The sequence below is a fragment of the Artibeus jamaicensis genome, unplaced genomic scaffold (assembly GCF_021234435.1).
Source record: "Artibeus jamaicensis isolate MK-2021 breed Jamaican fruit bat unplaced genomic scaffold, CSHL_Jam_final contig_391, whole genome shotgun sequence".
Lineage (NCBI taxonomy): Eukaryota > Metazoa > Chordata > Mammalia > Chiroptera > Phyllostomidae > Artibeus > Artibeus jamaicensis.
This window is the reverse complement of record NW_026521814.1, coordinates 12,555,321-12,575,617: the sequence shown is the minus strand read 5'-3', so window position 1 is coordinate 12,575,617 and position 20,297 is coordinate 12,555,321. Positions and strand designations below refer to the sequence as shown.

At 39.4% G+C, this 20,297-nt stretch overlaps 2 protein-coding genes and 1 long non-coding RNA gene across 6 annotated transcripts in view; 2 read left to right on the top strand and 1 right to left on the bottom strand.

The window, feature by feature from the left end:
- Positions 1–1,015: 1,015 nt before the first annotated feature.
- LOC128627427 (uncharacterized) lies at positions 1,016–19,851 on the bottom strand. Of its 2 annotated transcripts, none has more exons than XR_008391614.1 (3): positions 18,643–19,851; positions 11,232–11,470; positions 1,016–1,197 (listed from the first exon to the last, which is right to left on the bottom strand). It is a non-coding gene; the product is annotated as an uncharacterized LOC128627427 (long non-coding RNA). The 2 variants fall into 2 exon arrangements; XR_008391613.1 differs by lacking the exon at positions 1,016–1,197 and having other exon boundaries at positions 10,831–11,470; positions 18,643–18,767; positions 19,733–19,851.
- Positions 5,500–8,816, top strand: ATP5MC3 (ATP synthase membrane subunit c locus 3). Its single transcript, XM_037155866.2, has 5 exons — positions 5,500–5,608; positions 5,790–5,897; positions 7,099–7,176; positions 7,695–7,888; positions 8,558–8,816. The coding sequence occupies exons 2-5, from the start codon at positions 5,859–5,861 to the stop codon at positions 8,670–8,672; spliced, it is 426 nt and encodes a 141-aa protein (XP_037011761.1). The 5' UTR covers positions 5,500–5,608; positions 5,790–5,858; the 3' UTR covers positions 8,673–8,816.
- Positions 19,852–20,118: 267 nt separating the features above from the next.
- ATF2 (activating transcription factor 2) overlaps positions 20,119–20,297 on the top strand; it is an 81,912-nt gene continuing 81,733 nt past the window's right edge. For all 3 annotated transcript variants that reach the window (XM_037155857.2, XM_037155856.2, XM_037155855.2), the window contains exon 1: positions 20,119–20,269. The gene's annotated coding sequence lies outside the window, so the exon portion shown is untranslated. The remainder of the gene's footprint in view (positions 20,270–20,297) is intronic.

Genomic DNA, 20,297 nt, shown 5'->3' with positions numbered 1-20,297 from the left:
ATGATGTACCTTGGTGTGTTCCTCCTTGGGTCCACCTTCTTTGGGACTCTCTGAGCTTCCTGGACTTCCTGGAAGTCTATTTCCTTTGCCAGATTGGGGAAGTTTTCCTTTATTATTTATTCAAATATGTTTTCAGAATCTTTTTAAATGTCTATTGGTCATCTGTATATTTTCTTTGGAGAAATGTCTATTCAGATCATTTGCCCATTTTTCAATTGGCTTGTTTGTTTTTTTGGTATTAAGTTTTATAAGTTCTTTATAAATTTTGGATATTAACCCTCTATCAGATGTATTGGCCAATATGTTCTCATATCCAGTTGGTTGTCTTTTCATTTTGTGGATGGTTTCCTTTGCTGTGCAACAACTTTTTACTTTGATGCAGTCCCATTTGTTTATTTTTTATTTTATTTCCCTTGCCTAAGAAGATATATCAGAAAAAAATATTGCTACAAGGAATGTTCAAGACTTTACTGCCTATGTTTTCTTCTAAGGGTTTTATGGTTTCAAGTGTAACATTTAACTCTTTAATCCATTTTGAATTTATTCTTGTATGTGGCATAAGAAAATTATGTAGGGTTTTTCTTTTTTCTTTTTTTGCACATATCTGTCCAATTTTTTCAACACCATTTATTGAATCCCTCCCTAAATTTCCAAGTTCTTCCTTGCTGTTCACACTTCCTTAGCTAAGGGTAGAAGCTGCTCCCACAGTTGTTACTTCTGTATCCTTTAGTCTGTTCTTTCCTTCTTAGACAGTTAGACAGCTTTTACTGGTTAGCAATATTTATATTAAATTTTCCTTGTTCAAATTACTGATATGGTTTCTGTCTCCTGATTGGTCCCTAGCTGATATGTAAAGGGAAAAGAAACAAATATAAGTTAATATAAATTCTGTGGGAGAAAGGTCATTTCTGCATAATCACAGCCCAAAGACTAAACAGCTTCAAAGATGTAGATCTATAGAATTATATAACGATTTGGGTTGTATTTAGCTACATATAACAGAAAAATTACTTAATGGTTTTACCAAATAGAGATTTATTTAATCATGTGACATAAAGTCCCTATGTAGGCAATTAAGGGTTGTTGTAACTACTGAAGAAAATTAAGAATTCAGGCTTCTTTTAGCTTCCACCTTCTCCACCCTAATGTGTGGCTTCTGTATTCATGTGTGCAAGAATGCTGCTTTGCCTCCAGATGCTGGGTCCATATTCCAGGCAGAAAAAGAAAAACAAAAGGAAAAAAGAAATGAGCCAGTTAAATCCATCCCCTTTCTACGCATTCTAAGAGACTTCAACCCATTACTGACCATTCCTAACTGTGAGAGAATATGGGAAGTGCAGTGTTTTTTAACTGTGAACAAGGCTTTGTAGGTAAGAAAAAAAGAGAGAGAGAATGGATATTGGATAGGCATCTGTGTCTGCCACAAATTAATTGGAGAAATAACTAAATGATTTATGAGATGGGCAAGAGTCAACAGAGGGCCTTGATCTCATATCCATATACTTACTTTCTTTTTATTTAGTCTTTCTATATTAATTATTTGCCATGACATAAATTTTTTTCTCAATAACTAGAATATCTTACCAGAAAAAGGATAAAGTAATATTTATTTTATTGGTATGTTATTTTCATGTAACTCTTTACTTAGACCCTCTGGCTATCTGAGAATAGCCAGACCCTCTGGCTATCTGAGAAGACATGGAAAGATATATTTACTTTTAATTCCTTACTAAATTATTTGGAATTAATTCAGTAAGTATTCTATTCCACTATATTAGATGTCATGAAAATAGCTAAATAATTTGTAAAGGAGTCAAAAATGAAGTTTAAGAACAAAAATTTCTGCACCAGAAAGTGATTAGTAGTCTAAGCAGTTAGTATATCTGGGTGTTTGAATTTTATTTAAGAGATTAAAAAAATACAATAAAATATTAAATCAATCAATACATAAATAAAAGAGATCCCAAGAAATCTTTGTAAATGGATTATCCCATCTCTCCCATCCTGCTTCAACTATAAAGCATTTTCTGAATAGGCTAATCTCTTTTCTTAAGCCATTTCCCTTATCACACACCATACAACTTAGTCCTGAAACATTTACTGATTTGTACTTTTCTGCAATTTTACATACCTTAGTCCAATTTTTCATATTACCCAATTATATTGTAAACTGCTACATTTTCCTGTACACTCACTATATTCTATGAGACGACATATTATGTGGAGCTCACTTAATTCTATAAGAATTAAAATTTAATGATCTTATAGAATTAGTGCTGGTGTAGAGGCTTATTTTTTATAAAGATAAATTAACAAATGAAGGCCAATAATAAGAAATGAAAGCTTTTATAAGAAAAATAAAATATTATAACAGAGCCCAGAATATTTTTGACTTTACATTTCTTATTTTCAATTCATAAATAGTATTTTTTATTACACTAGCATGAGAAGAAGGCTGAAGACTTTACAGGCTAATAAAATGAAAGCCTTTAAAAGTAGATAATTTAAACATCTTTCCATATGCTTGGGTTAGAATTATCTTATAAGAGTTTTAATAATAGCAACCTTACCCCACTCTACCACAGTACTTCACGGAAAGGTGAGTCAGTCACAGAGACATTTGCTTTTATTTTCTGTGACTGGTTTGCTATGAGCTCTATGTGAAATTTTGCATTGAAATTCCCCATATTAGGAAACTGCTATGCTTCTGCCTCCACATGAATCTCAAAGAGTAGTGAATATTTGGTGGACAACCTCCTGTTTCAATTATCTACCGCTGTATAACAAACTACCACAAAATGTAATACCTACAGACAACAGACAGCTTTCATTGCTCTTGACTCTGCAGGTCAGGAGTGTGGTCAAAGATGTGGGTCAGGAACTTGGGCAAGGCTCATTTCTGTTCCATGTTGTGTTGGCTGGGAAGGCTTACTAAAGCTGGAGAATCTCATAGGGCCTCACTCACATGTCTGGGACACCTCGGTTCTCTTTTATGAGGCTTTTTTTTCATGAGGCTTTTTTCTCTTTCATGAGGCTTTTGTCCATGTAGTTTCTTAGCATTTAAGAGTCTAATCCATGTTTTCTTGATATGGTGGCTGGCTTCCAAGAAAGAGAGAATGAAAGCTATGGGACCTCTTAAAGGCCTAGTCCAGAAGTCACAAATTGTGACATCCAATACATTCTCTTGGTTGAAGCAAGTCACCGGGTCGGCCCAGATTTAAGTAGGGAAACACTCCACTGCTTGATAAGTGAATACAAAGGGGCTTGCAGGGGAAGAGAAGTTACTGTAGCCATATTGGAAATGATTTTTCATACTTCTCATTTCTTCCCCATTCCTTTCTTCCCTGTGCCACCATCAGCCAGGCTTATCGGATACTACCAAATTATGATTTCTCATAATTTAACATATCTGTATAGTCTAACAGAAAATACAGAATGGATCAAATACTTCACAAAAAGTTCTCTATTCATCTTTATGGTCTCACCGTACTTCTCTCAGAAGGTGCCTTTTTTCTTCAAACTTCCTCAGTGCAAATATACGCCCCCTATCAACATGGATTGCTGTCATTCAAGATCCACTCCCCTCCATCAGTGTAATCTTAGGATGCAAAACCCAGCAAAATCTGAGGAAATTGATCTAGAGAGCACCTTGGAGACATGGCCTTGGCCAGAACCCTCAGGCTGTCTGGGCTGCACTTTAGAACCCTAAGTCCAGTTTCTAGTCTCCAGCCTGTGAGGTAGATATACTTTCTCATTCTTCAAAGTCTTTCTTCCTCCAGCAAATAATTACTAGATCCTTTCTCTCCTTCTCTGTCACATACACATACCATTCTCAAAGATACATCTGTTCTTTGAACACCTAATGTTCTTTATAAATACTTAAACTCTGATAGAACCCACAAAAGACCTACTCTCACCTTTTCTAGACCAGTTCATCTGCTTACTGACACATTGACAGTGTGGGGCCTGAACTTAGACTTCAGCTCTCCCTCCCATAGGCCTCTGTCTATACATACGTTGGAAGTGACCCAGTTAGGAATCCTGGCTTGTCTCATGCCTCCTCCTCCTCCTCCATACAGTGGAGGCTAGGACCGGAGAGGTAATAGTAATAATAGAAATTAAGTGACACTCCTAAATAAGTCTTATGGTTTTGATTAAAGAGAAAAAATAACACTCATTAATCGAATGGTTTGAAGGCAATCCTTTCTTAATACTAATGATTTATGTCTGAACAGATAGGAACTTCTCTTATTCTATCTCCATACACAAATCCATTAGAATAATTTTCCCTCAAGAGAATCTATTATTGAAGTATAAGGCATATGATGTTTAATTTTATGTACAAACTTGGCTGCCCATAGAGGTGCCTAGATTAAACATGATTTCTGGGTTTGTCTGTGAAGGTGTTTCTGGATGAGATTAACATTTGAATGTGTGGACCCTGTAAAGCAGATGTTCAGTTAAAAGCCATTTTTCTGAGACATTTCCGAGAAAATGATTTGTCCAAAGCTAGCAAAAACCAGTCTTAAGGTTGGGTAGGTTTTGAAAGTATTCCGACTTTCTTTAACTAAAGGTCCCAGGCCCTATACATTACAACCCAATCACAGAGCTGGGTTGTAATTCTTCAAATCATAGAACTGGAAGAGAAATTGGCCTCTCTCACTTTACCAAGAGCCATCTTTGTGCCCAAATTAAAAAAAAAAAAAAAGTCTTAGATATATTCATTTGCTCATTCCTTTGCCACAGTACTTCCAGGTTGGGTCCTCTTTCACCCAAAGGATTAACCATATCTTTGAAATCTTTTCCAGATCTCTTTAAAGATATGTATTCACTTTGCTGAGAGCATAATTTGTTCTGTCAAGTAATGAATGAACCCTTTCTCCTCACACACATAGTCCTATTTCACAAAGAAGAGGGACCAGGAAGGAGACCCTTCTACTAAAAAGCATCTAATGAAAGCAAAAAATCACAAGGTGTCAACTGAAAGAAAAAGTATTAGCACTTTACTCCTCCGGCTCAGATCAAAATCTGTTCATTTGTCTCTGCCAGGGCTAGTTTTCAATTTCTTTTTATCTCTCCTTTACCACCTCCTGTCCACCAGCCCAGGGGTCCTCAATCCCTGGGCAGCGACCCATAGCACTCAGTGGCCTATTAGGAACCTGGCTGAGTGAAGCTCGCCGGAGCTCCGCCTCCTGTCTCTGCCCACCCCCCCCCCCCTCCTGGGTCCAAAGACTGAGTTGAGAGGCAGCAAGCTAAGCAAGCTCTCCTGAGCTCCGCCCCCTGAACACCCCACCCCACCTAAGCTCCACCTCCTGACCACGCCTGTACCTCCCGCCCAATAAGTCTGTGGAAAAACAGGTTCCTGGTGCCAAAAAGGTTGGAGATCCGGAACCAGCCCATCATCAATGGCTGTCATTGTCCTTCTCAACTGGTTACCAATAAAGTTGTTACAAAGTGACCTTGAGCGTTTTTTCCTGCTGCATCCGATTCCCCGCCTTCTTCATCCGGGTGTCAAGGCGCAGATAAGAGCGGCACTGCGCCTGCGCGCCTAGCCCCACTCCTTCGACCTCTGCCGCCGCGGCCGCCACCGCCACTAGCTCCGGGAAAGGTAAGTGGCGGCGTGGGGCATGGCCTAGCCAGGGCAGAGCGGTGACCATGGGGACCCATTCATTCTGTCGTCGCTTCGCTGGGCTCGGGGCCCAAGCTGACGGCATGCACAGGAGTCCGCGGGAAGTGGAGGGGAGGAAAGGCCCTCGGATGGCCCTTGACCTTAAGCCTCTTCTCCGCAGAAAGTGGGAGAGGAGTCCACGTCGCCTTCCACCCAAGTCCTCCAGCCGCGCTGCCCCGAGGAGTGTAAGATGTTTGCCTGCGCCAAGCTCGCCTGCAACCCCGCTCTGGTGCGTATCCCGGCCGGGCTGGGGACCCCAGGCCGGGACTGTGGGCCCGACTTGTTGGCATCTAGCATCCACGTTGCTGAATGGGCCACCTTCCGGCAGCTTCCACCGCCCTCTCGGGACAGCTGTCCCCTCCTTAACCCTGTGCTCCAGTCCTCCTAATTGCCTCACTCTGCTGCTTCCCTCCCGGGGCAGTGGAGGGCAGCGGAGGCCTAGCTGTCAGGCCCCAAGCGGTGTAGGTCAAGCCCTCCTTGCCTGCAGGCCCGGAGCAGCCCCCCTCCCCCACCCACCTGGCCACGCGGGTGAGTTGGGGTTGACGCTAAGGTTGGTGTGCTCTGAGGGATGAAGAGGGCCACTGAGGCCTAGTTCACCGCAGCAGCGCTCTCCATTGTCTCTCTGTAGGTCAAACTCGCTGCTGCAGAGGGAGGGACTTTGGCTTACCCTGTGTGGGTGGAGGAAGGTGGCGGAACAGCCGAAAGTCTTCCTGCCTCTAGAACGTTATTTCCATAACCATTTTGGAGGCTTTAGATGAAGGGAACATCTGGGAAATTTGCCTTAGAGAATCCGATCTTGGTTCTGACAGGATTTTCTGTGACCTTACTTTAGTGGACACTCAAGGGCAGTCAGAGCAGCTGAACTGGAATATGTCCTTATGGTCAGATTATTTCACTGATTATTATTATACTGGTGGAGATTTGCTTAAACTGCTTTTTAATTTTATGATTAGTAGACATTTTGGGATATCTTGGAAATGGTGGGAGCTCATATTAACTAATGGGGTGTTTTTAATTAGAAGCTTTCATAGTGACACTCCTAATATACTCACTTGTTGCTCCACTTGAACTTTCCAAAGAATGTGCAATGTTTATTGCCGTTTTTCCGATCTGAATTGGGGCACTACAACAATTGAAAGTTTAAAAGCAATACATGTATTTTTTAAACGAATTGTTCTTAGTGGTTTCATTCAGTATGTTACAAATACCTTATGAAGGAAGCCTTAAAATTTCATTGGCAACTTCAAAGCTATTAAAATGGTTTCATATACGGAAAATGACCAAACAGCCAAGATAAGTATCAATAAAGAAAAGTCATGAACTTTGATTCATTTTTGCTGCTTGCTTTCTTAGAGCTCCTGGTCAAAGAAGGGTCACTGAAGTCTTGTCTGTATCCTTACTTATTCCATGGAACCTTCTTTCATTAATAGATCCGAGCTGGATCCAGAGTTGTGTACAGACCAATTTCTGCATCAGTGTTATCTCGACCGGAGGCTAGGACCGGAGAGGTAATAGTAATAATAGAAATTAAGTGACACTCCTAAATAAGTCTTACGGTTTTGATTAAAGAGAAAAAATAACACTCATTAATCGAATGGTTTGAAGGCAATCCTTTCTACCCTTTCATGCAGAGAAATGCACAGAAGATAAGCCAATAAAATAAATTTCTGTACCCAAAACTCACTCATCTGATTTGGCTAAGAATTATTGTCAGTATGTATATGTATAGGCTTGAGTTGCCTAGAATTAAGATTATAATAGCTGCAGTTATTGAAAAGCCTACTATATTAAAAAGCATATGTACATATGTTGTTCCTTAATTTTCAACAACTTTATGCGGTGTAGATATTGTTATTCCTATCTTACAAGGTTGGAATTATTTAAAGCCATTGATTATTGTACTACACCACATCCTATTCACACTCGGCTACAAAATAGAGAACTAGTTATTATTTTGACAGTGCGGTAATTAAAATAGCTAACTGTGATTACTGATTTGATCTTTCTTTTATTTCCTGTTCTCTAGGGCTCTACAGTATTTAATGGGGCCCAAAATGGTGTGTCTCGGCTAATCCAAAGGGAGTTTCAGACCAGTGCAATCAGCAGAGATATTGATACTGCTGCCAAATTTATTGGTGCAGGTGCTGCAACAGTAGGAGTGGCTGGTTCTGGTGCTGGTATTGGAACAGTCTTTGGCAGTCTTATCATTGGTTATGCTAGGTAATTTTTTCCATTGCCAAATAAGACCATGTTTGAAATAGTTGGAAACTTAGAAAACTAGTAGAATATAATAGCTACTTTGTATTAAGTGCCTACTCTGTGTCTTGCATTATATTTTGAGGGCTGTGCATGCATTACCTCACTTAATTCCCCACAAGACCTACTGGGGACATACTCCAGTTTACCTATGAAGGATTAGAGACACAGTCTCCAAGTCATAGCTAGTAAGTGTCAGAAAATAAATTTTAACTCAGTTTGACTTCCCAGTCTGCACTCTTTGATTGTCAAACTATATTGGGAATATAATTAAGAGCACATTCTTTAAAAGTCAGTCTCTATTTTATTATTTAAGACCTTACTCCTAAACTATCAGATCTTAAAAGGTATAGAACATACTTTCACAGTCATAAGGAGAATGTCAGAACCCCCCAGAATGAATGAAGACTATTTGTATTGACACACAGAGACAGCTATCTCCCTTTTCCCCATGTAGTTAGGATCCGGAGAAAAGAATGTCAACAGTGAAGCAAGAGATCTAGGCAAACTCTCTCCCAGAACTTTCCAGTTTACAAAGATCCCCACACTAGTAATCTGATTCTTTAACACTTACCAGACATAATGAAATTCAAATAATATTTCAAAGTAACAAATGTGTTGTGTCTCTTTTAGAAACCCTTCGCTGAAGCAGCAGCTGTTCTCATATGCTATCCTGGGATTTGCCTTGTCTGAAGCTATGGGTCTCTTTTGTTTGATGGTTGCTTTCTTGATTTTGTTTGCCATGTAACAAATTACTGCTTGAAATGTTGGCATTCATATTAATTACGGATGTAATTCTGTGTACCTTACTGTGACTCCGAACACTGTAGTATTGGTGTCATGGAAATAGACGTTATTTCCAAAGTCATTTCATTAAAGATGAAAACTTTCATTTTTGCTGTGATTTGTACTTACCTAAATTTAGATCATCACAAAGAAGGACATGCATTCAGGCAGATGTTGTACAAGTCAGAAGGAACTGCAGCAGTTGCCTCACTGATGAAAAAAATCCTAATGTAATTTTATGGGAATTCTTTTATAGTGTTCTGTGCATTGTAAATGGTAGGGGATTTGTTTATTCATTAAAGGAGAAATATATGAGTGATTTGAGCTTCTTTGAAATATGATTAAACCAAGACAGATAACTGCTTGAGGTGGTTTTGAATTTTTAAGGGCTAACATGAATTCAGTACTTGGAAGAAGGATCACTTTCCAAGAGTAATTTGGCTGGTCTTACACAGCTGGATCTAAAAATCATGTCAGCTTTTTAGGAATTGGAGCCTTGTTAAATAGGGGTGGGAAGCAACTTTTACTTTTTAGTAAGTTTCTAAGCAGTTGTGTATCTATATTGAATCTTACCTGTTTTCTAAGAAGAAGCTTAATCTAGCAGCTGGTTTCTTGCTTAAACAAGGCTCATTAAAAAAACATATTATCAAAAAGTAAATTGAATTAGCTACATTTTTAAAGCCAAAAGTTGCTGAAGCATTGCTTATCATTGATACTAATAGGTTTACAGTAGGAGTCTTGGAACTAATAGTTGGTTCAATACTGTTTTGTTTGTATATGTTGCTTGGTCAAATTTTCCTATTAAAAGGAAGAAAGTAGTGCTACCATAGAAACACTGAGTTTTCCACTAGCAGATACGTTGTGCCGCTACATCATTTGTCATCTTAATTTCAGGGTTTCCATGAAGGTTAAGATGACAATGAAGAAACCTGCATCTTACTCCTTTAATGTCTTCTGCCTAATGATCTCAATGAGTCATCAATTACCGTATTTGCCATGCATAATGCACTCCCCAGTTTACGCATGGGAAATGTGCTGTGCACCCATATTTTGGGCCCAGACTTTCAGGGGAAAAGAAAATCTTCCATTTTAATTTTTTATTCAATTTTTGTATTTATTTAAATTTAGAAACAAAACCAATTATATTCCAGGGTATTATTTTGCATACAGACATCGCTATTGCTTTCTAGAGTTAAATTTATGACACATAAGCATAAATAAAAGAATTAAAAACATTTACATAGATGGGGAATTTAGTACTATATAATGTGCATCCTTATTTTTCCCTCAAAAATTTGGGCAAAAAAGTGAATTACACATGGCAAAATACAGTACCAGGGTTTCTCAGTAGTATGGGAAGACCACCTGAGACCACAAAAAGCTAGAGCTACTACTGCTTTGTTGTTGGTTAATTATCTAGTCTAGGGATGTCAAGCTCATTTTCAGAAACAAGGTGGAGGGCTGGATTCCGCCTGCAGGCCTTGTGTTTGCTACCTGTGATCTAGTCTGTAACATCCTGGAGCCTTCACTGTTGTTTGAGCAGTACTACCCAGTATTTGAACTCAGCCATGTAACATAAAAACACTATTATTACCCAGCAATTCTATACCTTCGTATATACCCAAAAGATTTAAAAACGAGTGTTCAAACAAAAAAGAATTTTTATAGCACTATTCACAATAGGTAAAAGGCAGAAACAATCAGTTAATCAACTGATCAATGGGTAAACAAGGTATATCCATATAGTGGAATATTGTGCAGTCATAAAAATGCATGAGGTACTGATACATGCTACATCAATGAACCTTGAAAACATGGTAAGTGAAAAAAGCCAGACACAAGACTGCATACTTCGGAGGCGTCTGCCCACATGGCCTCCAGCCCTCCCTGTTTGTGACAGATGAGAATAAGTCTACCAAGACATGATCTGCTTGGGGAGGAAAGGTGGCTGGTCTCAGAAGGGCCAGGAGCCTTTTCCTCAGTGGGCTTTTATTGTGTTCAATATGCATAGGAATACAGATAAAGCTCACCAATCATTGTCAGCAATAAGGATAAAATAATAGATAACATACAGAGAACTGTGAGGGCTTTACAATAGCATAGCGAGAACTATGAGGGCTTATTTGGGTCAGTGCCAGTTAGTTAAAAGGGCTTTAAAACTCAGTTACAAACTCAGCTCCTGTGTGGACCCTTATCAGAAAGCAGGACATTCTTAGCAAAGCAGGTTTCACAGGATTTTATGCATTCTTTCTTAGGCCTGATTGCCCCAGGGAACCCACCCTTTCCAGCACAGGGCTGTACCCACCTCCAGCATTGTTTTAGGCTTAAGTCACTCAGAAGAAGTGAGGCAGACGAGATTAGATTAGGAGACTTCTCAAAGACAGAATGAGGACTCAAGCTATGTCAAAGCCGAGGGGTGAGGGTCCACCACCCCCTTTTTCTATAGCCCCCCAACTCCTTCCCTGAGAGCTCCTTTGTGACCATGCCTGTCTTAGGTCCTCCCTCCCGTGAGGAATCTTACCTGTTATTGACTAACCAGTCATCCACCTAGGGCTTAGCAGGATGAAGTAACAGGGGACAGTGGCTCCTCCCAGGAAGATAAGCTTTGTCTCCTTAGTGGCTTATGGTCCCCAGGTCTCTTTACTCAGCCTTTGCCCTGGGGGATTACAGCTTCTGAAACCAGGCAGGGTGGTCCCCAACACATTATATGATTCCATTTATATGAAATATCCAGAATAGGCAAATCCATAGATACAGCAGCTGGGAAGATGGGAAGAATAAGAAGTGACTGCTTAATGGGTATGTGGGTTCCTCTTGGAGTAATAAAAATATTCTGGAAATACATAGTGGTGATGGTTGCACAATATCGTGAATGTACTAAATGCCACTGAATTGGTATAGTTTAAAATGGTTAAAATGGCAAATACATTTTAGTACAATTAAAGTACTACTGTTAACACAAAGTACATAGTATTATTCATACCCCATTTTTTAAATCCTAGGGAAATACATAGATTACTCAGTCCTCTGTCCCAAGTTTGTTTAAGTCAATTTGTCTTTAAAAACAAATTGTTCTTAGTGTTGGTTTGGGAGTTGGTTGAAGAATCCTGAAACATTGATTTTGGAACAGGCAAGAGAGGCCTCTAGCTGAAGAGATTGAAAATGGAAAGAAATATCTGGGCTGTGGCTGTGTGACTTCCATGTTAATGAGAAAAAAAAACAAGGTCTTTAGAAAGTCAGTATAAGTGAAGTATAACCACAGCCTATTTGACCTGGAAGGCAAAAGGACATTGAAAGGATCAGCATCCTGGAGTATATCCCCCCACTGTACTTTACTCTCCAGTAACAAGTTTCTGATATTGAAAGTACCTCACTGGGACACCTGTGCTCTGACAGCAGAGGTGTTTACTGTGCACCATTTTACAGGAAGTACCACCTCCTTTGGTTCATGCGCCTTACAAACAAATATTAATGGTATATGCTTTTCACCAGCTTTCCTTATTTCTGAACAAAGTCCAATCATGTTCACATCAAACATCAAATGAATTCATGTTGATAAGAGTTTGGTCTATTTAAAAAGTTCAGTAGGTAAGAGCACCTGACGGTGGCAGTGTGTCAATTCAACTGTATGTATTCAGAATATTGTTCCCAAGGGCATTTATTTTCCAGGCACATTTTTTCTTTGGTATTAAATCATTACCTTTCCTTGGTACAGAAATGTGGTATTATTAATGCCTTTAGCACTGACTAAAAAATATAGGCTTGAGTATGAAATGTGTTTGAACTAAAGAGAAATTTGCTATCTAGCCTCACACACTAGATATGTATGAAAATAACTAAAACTCAGAATGGTTAAGTTCCAGAAGAGCGACAGTAAGGTATAAGTTGTTCAAAGTATATAGAAAGAATTTCCAGTGATGGAATCACATGAAGAAATGTCTACAAATTAAGCTAAGCATTAAGGAAGTGGTGGAATGAAGACAACCAAGAAAAGAGGGTATGTTGGCTAGTGGAGAACATCAGGAAAGGTATGTGAGACACAAAGAGCTGCCTGGGTGTGGGAGGGAAATAGTGTGAGATGAGGCTGCAAAGACTGGGGCCAAACTATGTAAACTGGCAGACACTGGAATGTGGGTTTTATTCAGGTGACTAGTCAGCCTTTGCAGGTTTAGAGATGTGTTTTAGGAAAGCTAATGTAAGACCAGTGTGTGGGATAAACTAGGGCCGGTAACAATCAGTGGTTACTGTACTAGCTTTGCTGAGACAATGAGGGCCTAGTCTAGGATAGTGGCAGTAAGTTGTTTTTTTGTTTTTGAGTCTACAAAAGTATCAGTAGGATTTGATATCTGGATCTTGGGAACTAGTTAGGGAAGGAGAGGGTGTGTACATCAAATAAGTCATTTACAACATGACAACCCTGCAAAATTGGGATTACTCATCAAGATACAGAGAAAAATAGGCTCAGGGGTTAAACAATTCCCCACCCAAATCACAGCCATTAACTGGCAAAGTCACGATTCAAATTTAGATCTTCCTTGATTCCAAAGTCGATGCTTTGATTTTCAGTATGACTATGTTAGGGATGACAAGAAAAAAGCTGATTTTGGGAAAGTGATTATTTTGTTATACAATTTTAAATACAAAATAGAAATATAATTTTACGAAGAGACTTGTGGGCTTGAACAGAGTTAAGCTGTGGTTTATGGTATGGAGTAGATGTTAATAAAAGAAGTGCAGAGTAGCAGTTAAGGACCCAGCTCCAGGTAGGTAACATGAATTTGTAGTGAACCTACAATCTGTGATCAAGTTGATGATTGGCTAATGTTGGACAGAAATGAATGCCAATGAAGTTTATGGAGGAACTGTAGACATGGAAAAGTAACATGAGAACCAAATAAACTATACTTATGCTGCTTCTGACATAAGTTAGTTTTAAATTCCATTAATTGATTTTAGACAATATGGTATGATTTGGATGATACGTGTTTGGGACAGGAAGTTTGTATTGTTACGGTACTAGCCTCTGCAAAGCCTCTTAAAATGTGATTTCTAAACATGAAATAATGAGTTGAATTTTCTACATGCTGAGCATATGTTAATTTAGTAATTTCATGGTATAACTACACTAACATTATGAACTTAAGTTCCAAACAGAGTCCATTAATAATGTGCCTGATTCTTGATTTGGGGCGACACTGTTTGTTTTTAAAGCTCTAATGCCATCCTCCTCTGCCTCAACAAACAGGGCGGTTGGATTCTGTCTCAGTCAGTAGCAACATTATGCCTTAGCTTGCTTTGATGTAGAGATAGAGAGTGGTAGACAAAACTTTCAGGATTTATAAGAAACTCTTTTTATAGCTTTTTAAAAAATATGTATCACATGAGTTTACGTCTCTCTTCTCTCTGCCCATCCCTATCCTACCCTCTCCCCCACCCTACTGCTTCCAACACACACAAGTTCACTCATGCATGCATTTATAGGCTTTCTGGTGATGTTTACAGCATGACACACCAAGGCATTGCTACGCAAAGTGAGGTCTACGGGTCAGCAGCATTGGCATACCTGGGAGCTTGTCAGAACTACAGGTTCTAGAGCTTTACCCCAGAACTTCTGAACCAGAATATGAATTTTTTACAAGGATCTAAGGTAATTAAATTTTTTAATGTAGATACATTAAATTTTGAGAACCACTATATGAAAATACTGCAATTTTTAACATACTGTGCCTTAAGACTCCTTATCTTTCAAAACTGTCCACTCACTGGAAGATCCCTCTCTTCCTTCCTATTGGAATGTACTGCTATTCTGTGATTCTTGAAGTGTGGCCTGAGGACTTCTGAGGCTTTCAGGGCCTTCAGGAGTGCCTCCTGGTTTCCATATACATAGCTGTGTGAGGCTAGACTTTCATCAGATTCTTCAATACAATATACTGCAACAGATCAAATGCTGAAGCAGACACAAGAATGCAACTACAGGCATGCCTCTTTTTAAAAAAAAATATTTTATTTATTTTTAGAGAGATGGGAAGGGAGAAAGGGAGAGAAACATTAATGTGTGGTTGCCTTTAACATGCCCCCAGCTGGGGAATCTGGCCTGCAACCCAGGCATGTACCCTGACCAGGAATAAAACCGGCAACCCTCTAGTTCACAGGCCTGCGCTCAGTCCACTGAGCTATGAGCCAGGGCCAGGCATGGCTCTCTTTATTGAACTTCACTTTATTGCACTTTACAGGTGTTGCATTTTTTACAAAGTGAAAGCAAGATGCTCCACCAGCAAAAAGATTACAACTCACTTTATTGCAAAACTTGCTTTATTAATGTTTGGAACTGAACCCACAATATCTCCCAGGTATGTCTGTATCTTCTTTTCCCCTAGGTCACGTCCTTTCAGTTATCAATCTGCTTATAATCTAAAAATGGGCCCAGGATCCTGGTCAGAATCTGACTTTCTTCTGACCGATGCTAGTAATCTATCCCCTCTTAGAAATTTGCTACCTTAGAGCTCCTTTCTCAAGGGAGCTCAAACATTAAAAAGTGGAATTGACCTAAGATCAACAGGGGCTCATAATCTTAGGGCTTGATTGTTCTACCTGTTAGTGTGAGTTAACATCCTACAGCCAATCTTGGCAGACTCTTAAGGGGACCCATAGCTGTTGGCTGCCATTCAACATCTTTTAGTCAGCACTTCCCAGCCATGGGGACTCTGGGATGTTCCCCTTTAGGAGACTCCCAGGGTTTGATTCCTCAAGTAGACAGGTTGGCCGAGTCTTTCAGCCTCTGGACAGCTCAGTATTATTCCCTTAATATAATACTTGTAAAGAACAGCTCAAAGCATTTATCTACCTCTCTAGAAATATCTAAAATGTCTAGCTCTCAAGTCCTCTAAAGTTGTACAAAAGTAAGCTTAATACTGCATGTTACCACACCCCTGCTATATTTTCTCCATAGCACTTACTACCACTAAATTTTTATTGTTTACATATGTATTATGTCTCTCCTCCCCCATAAGAGTCTCCTTAATGGACTGTCTTGTTTATTACTGTGCCTGGCACGTTTATACTCAATAAATCTTGGCTTTATGAGTAACAAAGTAGAGACAGAGCATTTGATTGACAGTTAATCTAAAGTCTGTGTCCGAGGTAAGAAGGTAACTGGAAAGAGCAAGGCATTGGTCTAAGGGCACAGGAGAGTCCGTATGACAAGACCCTCTTTGGTTCCTGGCATAGGAATTGATGACTTTGGAATTATGTGGGCCCCAGTTTGACAAACAGACTAGCCATGAAGAGTAGATATTGGAATGCCAGACAAAATTTTTTACCCTAGGAGTGGTTCTATTTATTTTATTGGTAACTTAATAGTGTATGGAAAGCAGAATATGATGACAAGTCTTCCTTCTAGTGAGTGGGATGAAACAGACTGGGGAAGTTGAAATATGAAAGATGAAAATAGAGCCCATGGATTCCATTCTCCGTCTGTGGGCTGGTCTCACTGAGGCTGGCATAAACTATAATTGGTGTGATTTAAAGATAAATCCAACCCTCTATTTTTTCCCCACAAAGCCACACACAGTAAATAATACATTACTTTGAGAATCCAAAGGTGGGGGGTTGGAGGGGTACAGGTGCACTTGAAATGCTCTGAATGGAAATTTCCGTAGTGAGAATGGGCACTGAAAAATAACTATGACATAAGTCATTTCAGCAAACCACGAGTAGAAGCTACAAAAATATATATATATCAACTATAATGTCTAGGGCCATCTTGTTCTCATCTCATCTCTCTGATATCAGGTGGGTGAATAATTATGCCTTGCTTCTTTCAACACACACACACACACACACACACACACACACCCTGTTCTCACTAGCAAAATCCCAGCTAATGCACTGTACTGGATTGCATCTTGAGGACACCTATGTAAATGCAGAGGCTCTTTCTGAGTCCAAGGCAGATTTAAGGAATGTCCTGGAGTATGTTATGTTTTGTTGTGTTTAGCTTCAGACAAACAGAAACTATATTTTATAAATTAAATCTCTCTCTGGTAGAATTTTTATGAGCAATAGCAGAAAATGGGTTAACAATCACCTAATACTTCTAACCAAGGCAAAAAATACTGGATTCTGTGGCATTTGGAAGATTTTGAGAGTAGGTTGCCATTATTTCATGTGGTATTTAGTAATGGGCACGCAATAAAAATAAGTTTTCTTCAAATAGCCTCTTCTGGAATCTAAAGGATGCCAGTTTTATTTGGAAATCATGCTGACTCCTTAAAGGAGATTTATCAGATTTTCACTAGTTTTCCTAGGATTAATTTGGGTAGATACATGTATGGAATGATAAGACAGGCAAAGAAAGTATCCAGAGGATATCTCCTGCATTTGTATAGAGAAGATTGTAGGGAACATGAAGGCTGTTGGGGGATACTGAGGAATGATGTCAGAAAAAAAATTGAAAAGTATTTTATGAGGATATGGACAAATATAAGACTTACAAATTCATAAAATCAGAACTGAAACCACACTTATTTTGTCCACAGTGAATGTTTTCTCCATTTGTAGAAAAGCTATAGTCAATGAACTGCTGTAGAACTAGAAACATGTAAATAAAGTGAGACCCTTTGCTGTCAGGCTGCTCATGTGCACAGAACAGATTTGCAAAATTTCCACCTGTTTTCTCCGCATCTTTATTTTATCTCCCTTTATACCATCTTTTTAGAAAATTAGCTAAAACTGCATTCTCACAGCAGACCAGAGTACTATTTGTATTACTAAATGACTCTTTTCCTGTCTAAGGATGCCTGACAGACTTTATTTAAAGTAACATGTCCCTGTACTACATTATGTAGATAATTATTTGACAATAGACTGGAGAAGCAGGGATGAGGAGCAGAAATTTAAAACTAAACCTAATGCCAAGAGAAAATGAATGAAAACGGGAGAAAAGAATTTTAAATTTTTTTAAAAGATTTATTTACTTTTAGAGTGGAAGGGAGAGAGAAAGAGAGGGAAACATCAATGTGTTGCCTCTCACACACCCCCTCCTGGGGACCTGGCTGGCAACCCAGGCATGTGCCCTGACTGGGAATCAAACCAGCAACCCCTTGCTTTCCAGGTGGGCACTGAAACCACTGAGCCACACCAGCCAGGGTGCATTTTACGTTTTTGATATAAGTGAATGAAAAATAATTGTTTAAAAAACTGACTCTAATTGATGCAGATTTCTTTTGAAAGACCGTTAACATTTATGTTTTTTTCTCCCATTAGACATATTGGGGGACAGAGAGAAGCAGCACCACCTTAGTAAATGTATTCTAGACCTAACAATTTGTGATTTGTCAATTGCATATTTTGTCCATCATCCTGTCCATCATCAGTAATCTGAGCTGCTGAGGGTTTGCTGATATAATTAGTGTTACACTGTCATAATCCTACCTCAATGTTACTAATATTATATAGGGATGGTACTTTCACTTTAACTTGAAAAGTAAACAGTTAATAACCTGGCTTCTTTCTGGTCTCTTAAATAATGAAATTATTCCTTTTAAAAGAGGAGTGAGTTTGGCTCACATACATGTACACAGCCCAGAAACCTGTTAAAAGATCCAGTGCCATTACAATTATACTGCTATGCTAGATACCATTACTGATTTGCAGGCTCATTAACTCAAATACTACCCCTCACAGTCTTCCAACAATTTCAGTTCCACTTTGATTTAGAGATGTTTTTGAGCGCATTTTGTGTTAATCCATAAACTTTATTCATAATTTTGTCATGGACTAGAAATCAGCACTTAATAAATGAAAAAACCAAGATACTGAAAAAACTTGCCTTTTTAAAAGTAGTATAATGCAAATTTTCCACAGGGGCCCTGCCATACTTTTTAATTTATGGTAGTGTGTATTTATCGAACAATCAATATCCATACACTTACCACTTAAATGTGTGAGTTGTATAGAGAATCATACAGCAACATTAAAAAAAATAGTTTCAGCACTGTACTCATTTCCGAGTTTCTAGGAGTTTATCTGCGTCAAAGGCAAGTAAGTGAATACAGAGCTGGGGAAAAGTAGGTAAATTATCAGCTATCATTACCTAAAAGATACATCATAAGGATACAAAATAATAACGACAATAATAAAAAGACAAATAATACAAATAGTACAATAGTTGACAATACATAATACAAGAATATGTTTCAGTATTCACTAATGTAAACCTATTTGCCCACCCCATATGATCTCCTTAGTCTTTAACGTTAATTTAATCAAATGCTCTTCCCTCCTTCCCCCTTATTTTGAACAGTTACTTTCAAAGCTTGAGAGACATTTCTTTGGCATTGCAGAGACCTTAATAGTGATAGTAGCAGTGGGATAGTACTGTGGAAAGTGCCATCTCTATGCCACATTCTAACTTGGTGCCCTTTAGCCCTCTCTAAAACAGAAGCTGTTGATGTTTTAAAAGTTTGAAATTATTTCTACTAAAGTGGATACATATTATCCATAACTACTAAGTAAAGGAATATCGATAAAATAGGATACCCCATAATATGAAAGGCTTTCTCTTACAAACAAGTTCTTGCACTCTTTCTTTTAAATTATGGTCTTATAGAAGGCATTGTATTGCCTTTTGATAAGTTACTTAAAACATAATTGTATGCTAATACCATACATTGTACTAGATGCTTAGGAGCCAGAAGGATCTGTTCCACTTAGTGAAATCCGAACAAATGCAACTCAGAGCAAAGGCTTTTTCTTTTCTTTTCCAGAACTGATTTTTCTGGCTGTCTCCCTTTAAGCATATCGGGGGCTTCGGGGTTATTTCCGGCAAACCCCGCCTCTTCCAACCCTCAGTTTAACAGAAGCTCCTGGGTAGCCGGAGGATGGGTTTAGGAGCGCGCCTCCTCACATTTTACCTTTCTTCCTAAACAAGGCCAGGAAGTGACAGAAACGGAAATACCAGGCTCCTCCGGCTGGACCCGTCCCTCTCCCTCAATTTACTTACAGCTTTTGCTCCCCGCTTACCGTCAAGCCCTTCCTGCGACCTCCACAATTACCTGCACCAGTGCCTCACACCCAGTCCGCCTCCAGTTGGCTGCCAATCACAGGCTTCTGCAGGTCCTGTGCTACCAAGACACCTCCTTTTTGGCTTCCCTGGTCCCGCCCTCTCCAGAACTGCTTCCCGCCCTTCGGACTCATTGTCCAATCAGCAACTACTGAGTGTTCCTTGGTTCCTGCCCCCTACATCCCCGCCTTCCTGATGTCTTGCGCCCTTCTCTTAAACCTGAAAGAATCACCTGACCCGGAGGCTCTCCCTCTGAAAGAAGGCAAGAAGGGGCGTGTGTGCGGAGGGGAGGGGTCCTGGAAGAAAAAAGGGGGATGCCGGGAGTGGGGCGGGGAGAAGGTTTGTCAATCCGATCTCGCGAGAGACGACGGAAGCCTGTGGGAGCCCGTGGCCTTTAAAGTGCCGTTCAGCCCTTTCCTCCAAGGGTAGTTTGTAAACACGGCTGAGCTCAGGCCTCCCTGGCGACTGAACGAAGCATGAATTAGTGTCTTAGAAAGGTGAGTAGTGGTGGGGAGAGGGCCGCAG

Bases quoted from the DNA above. Each gene is read 5' to 3' on its own strand.
- ATP5MC3 (XM_037155866.2), top strand. From the start codon at position 5,859: ATGTTTGCCTGCGCCAAGCTCGCCTGCAACCCCGCTCTG. The intron at 7,177-7,694 runs GTAATAGTAATA...CCTGTTCTCTAG, and splicing joins CGGAGGCTAGGACCGGAGAG to GGCTCTACAGTATTTAATGG. The intron at 7,889-8,557 runs GTAATTTTTTCC...TGTCTCTTTTAG, and splicing joins CTTATCATTGGTTATGCTAG to AAACCCTTCGCTGAAGCAGC.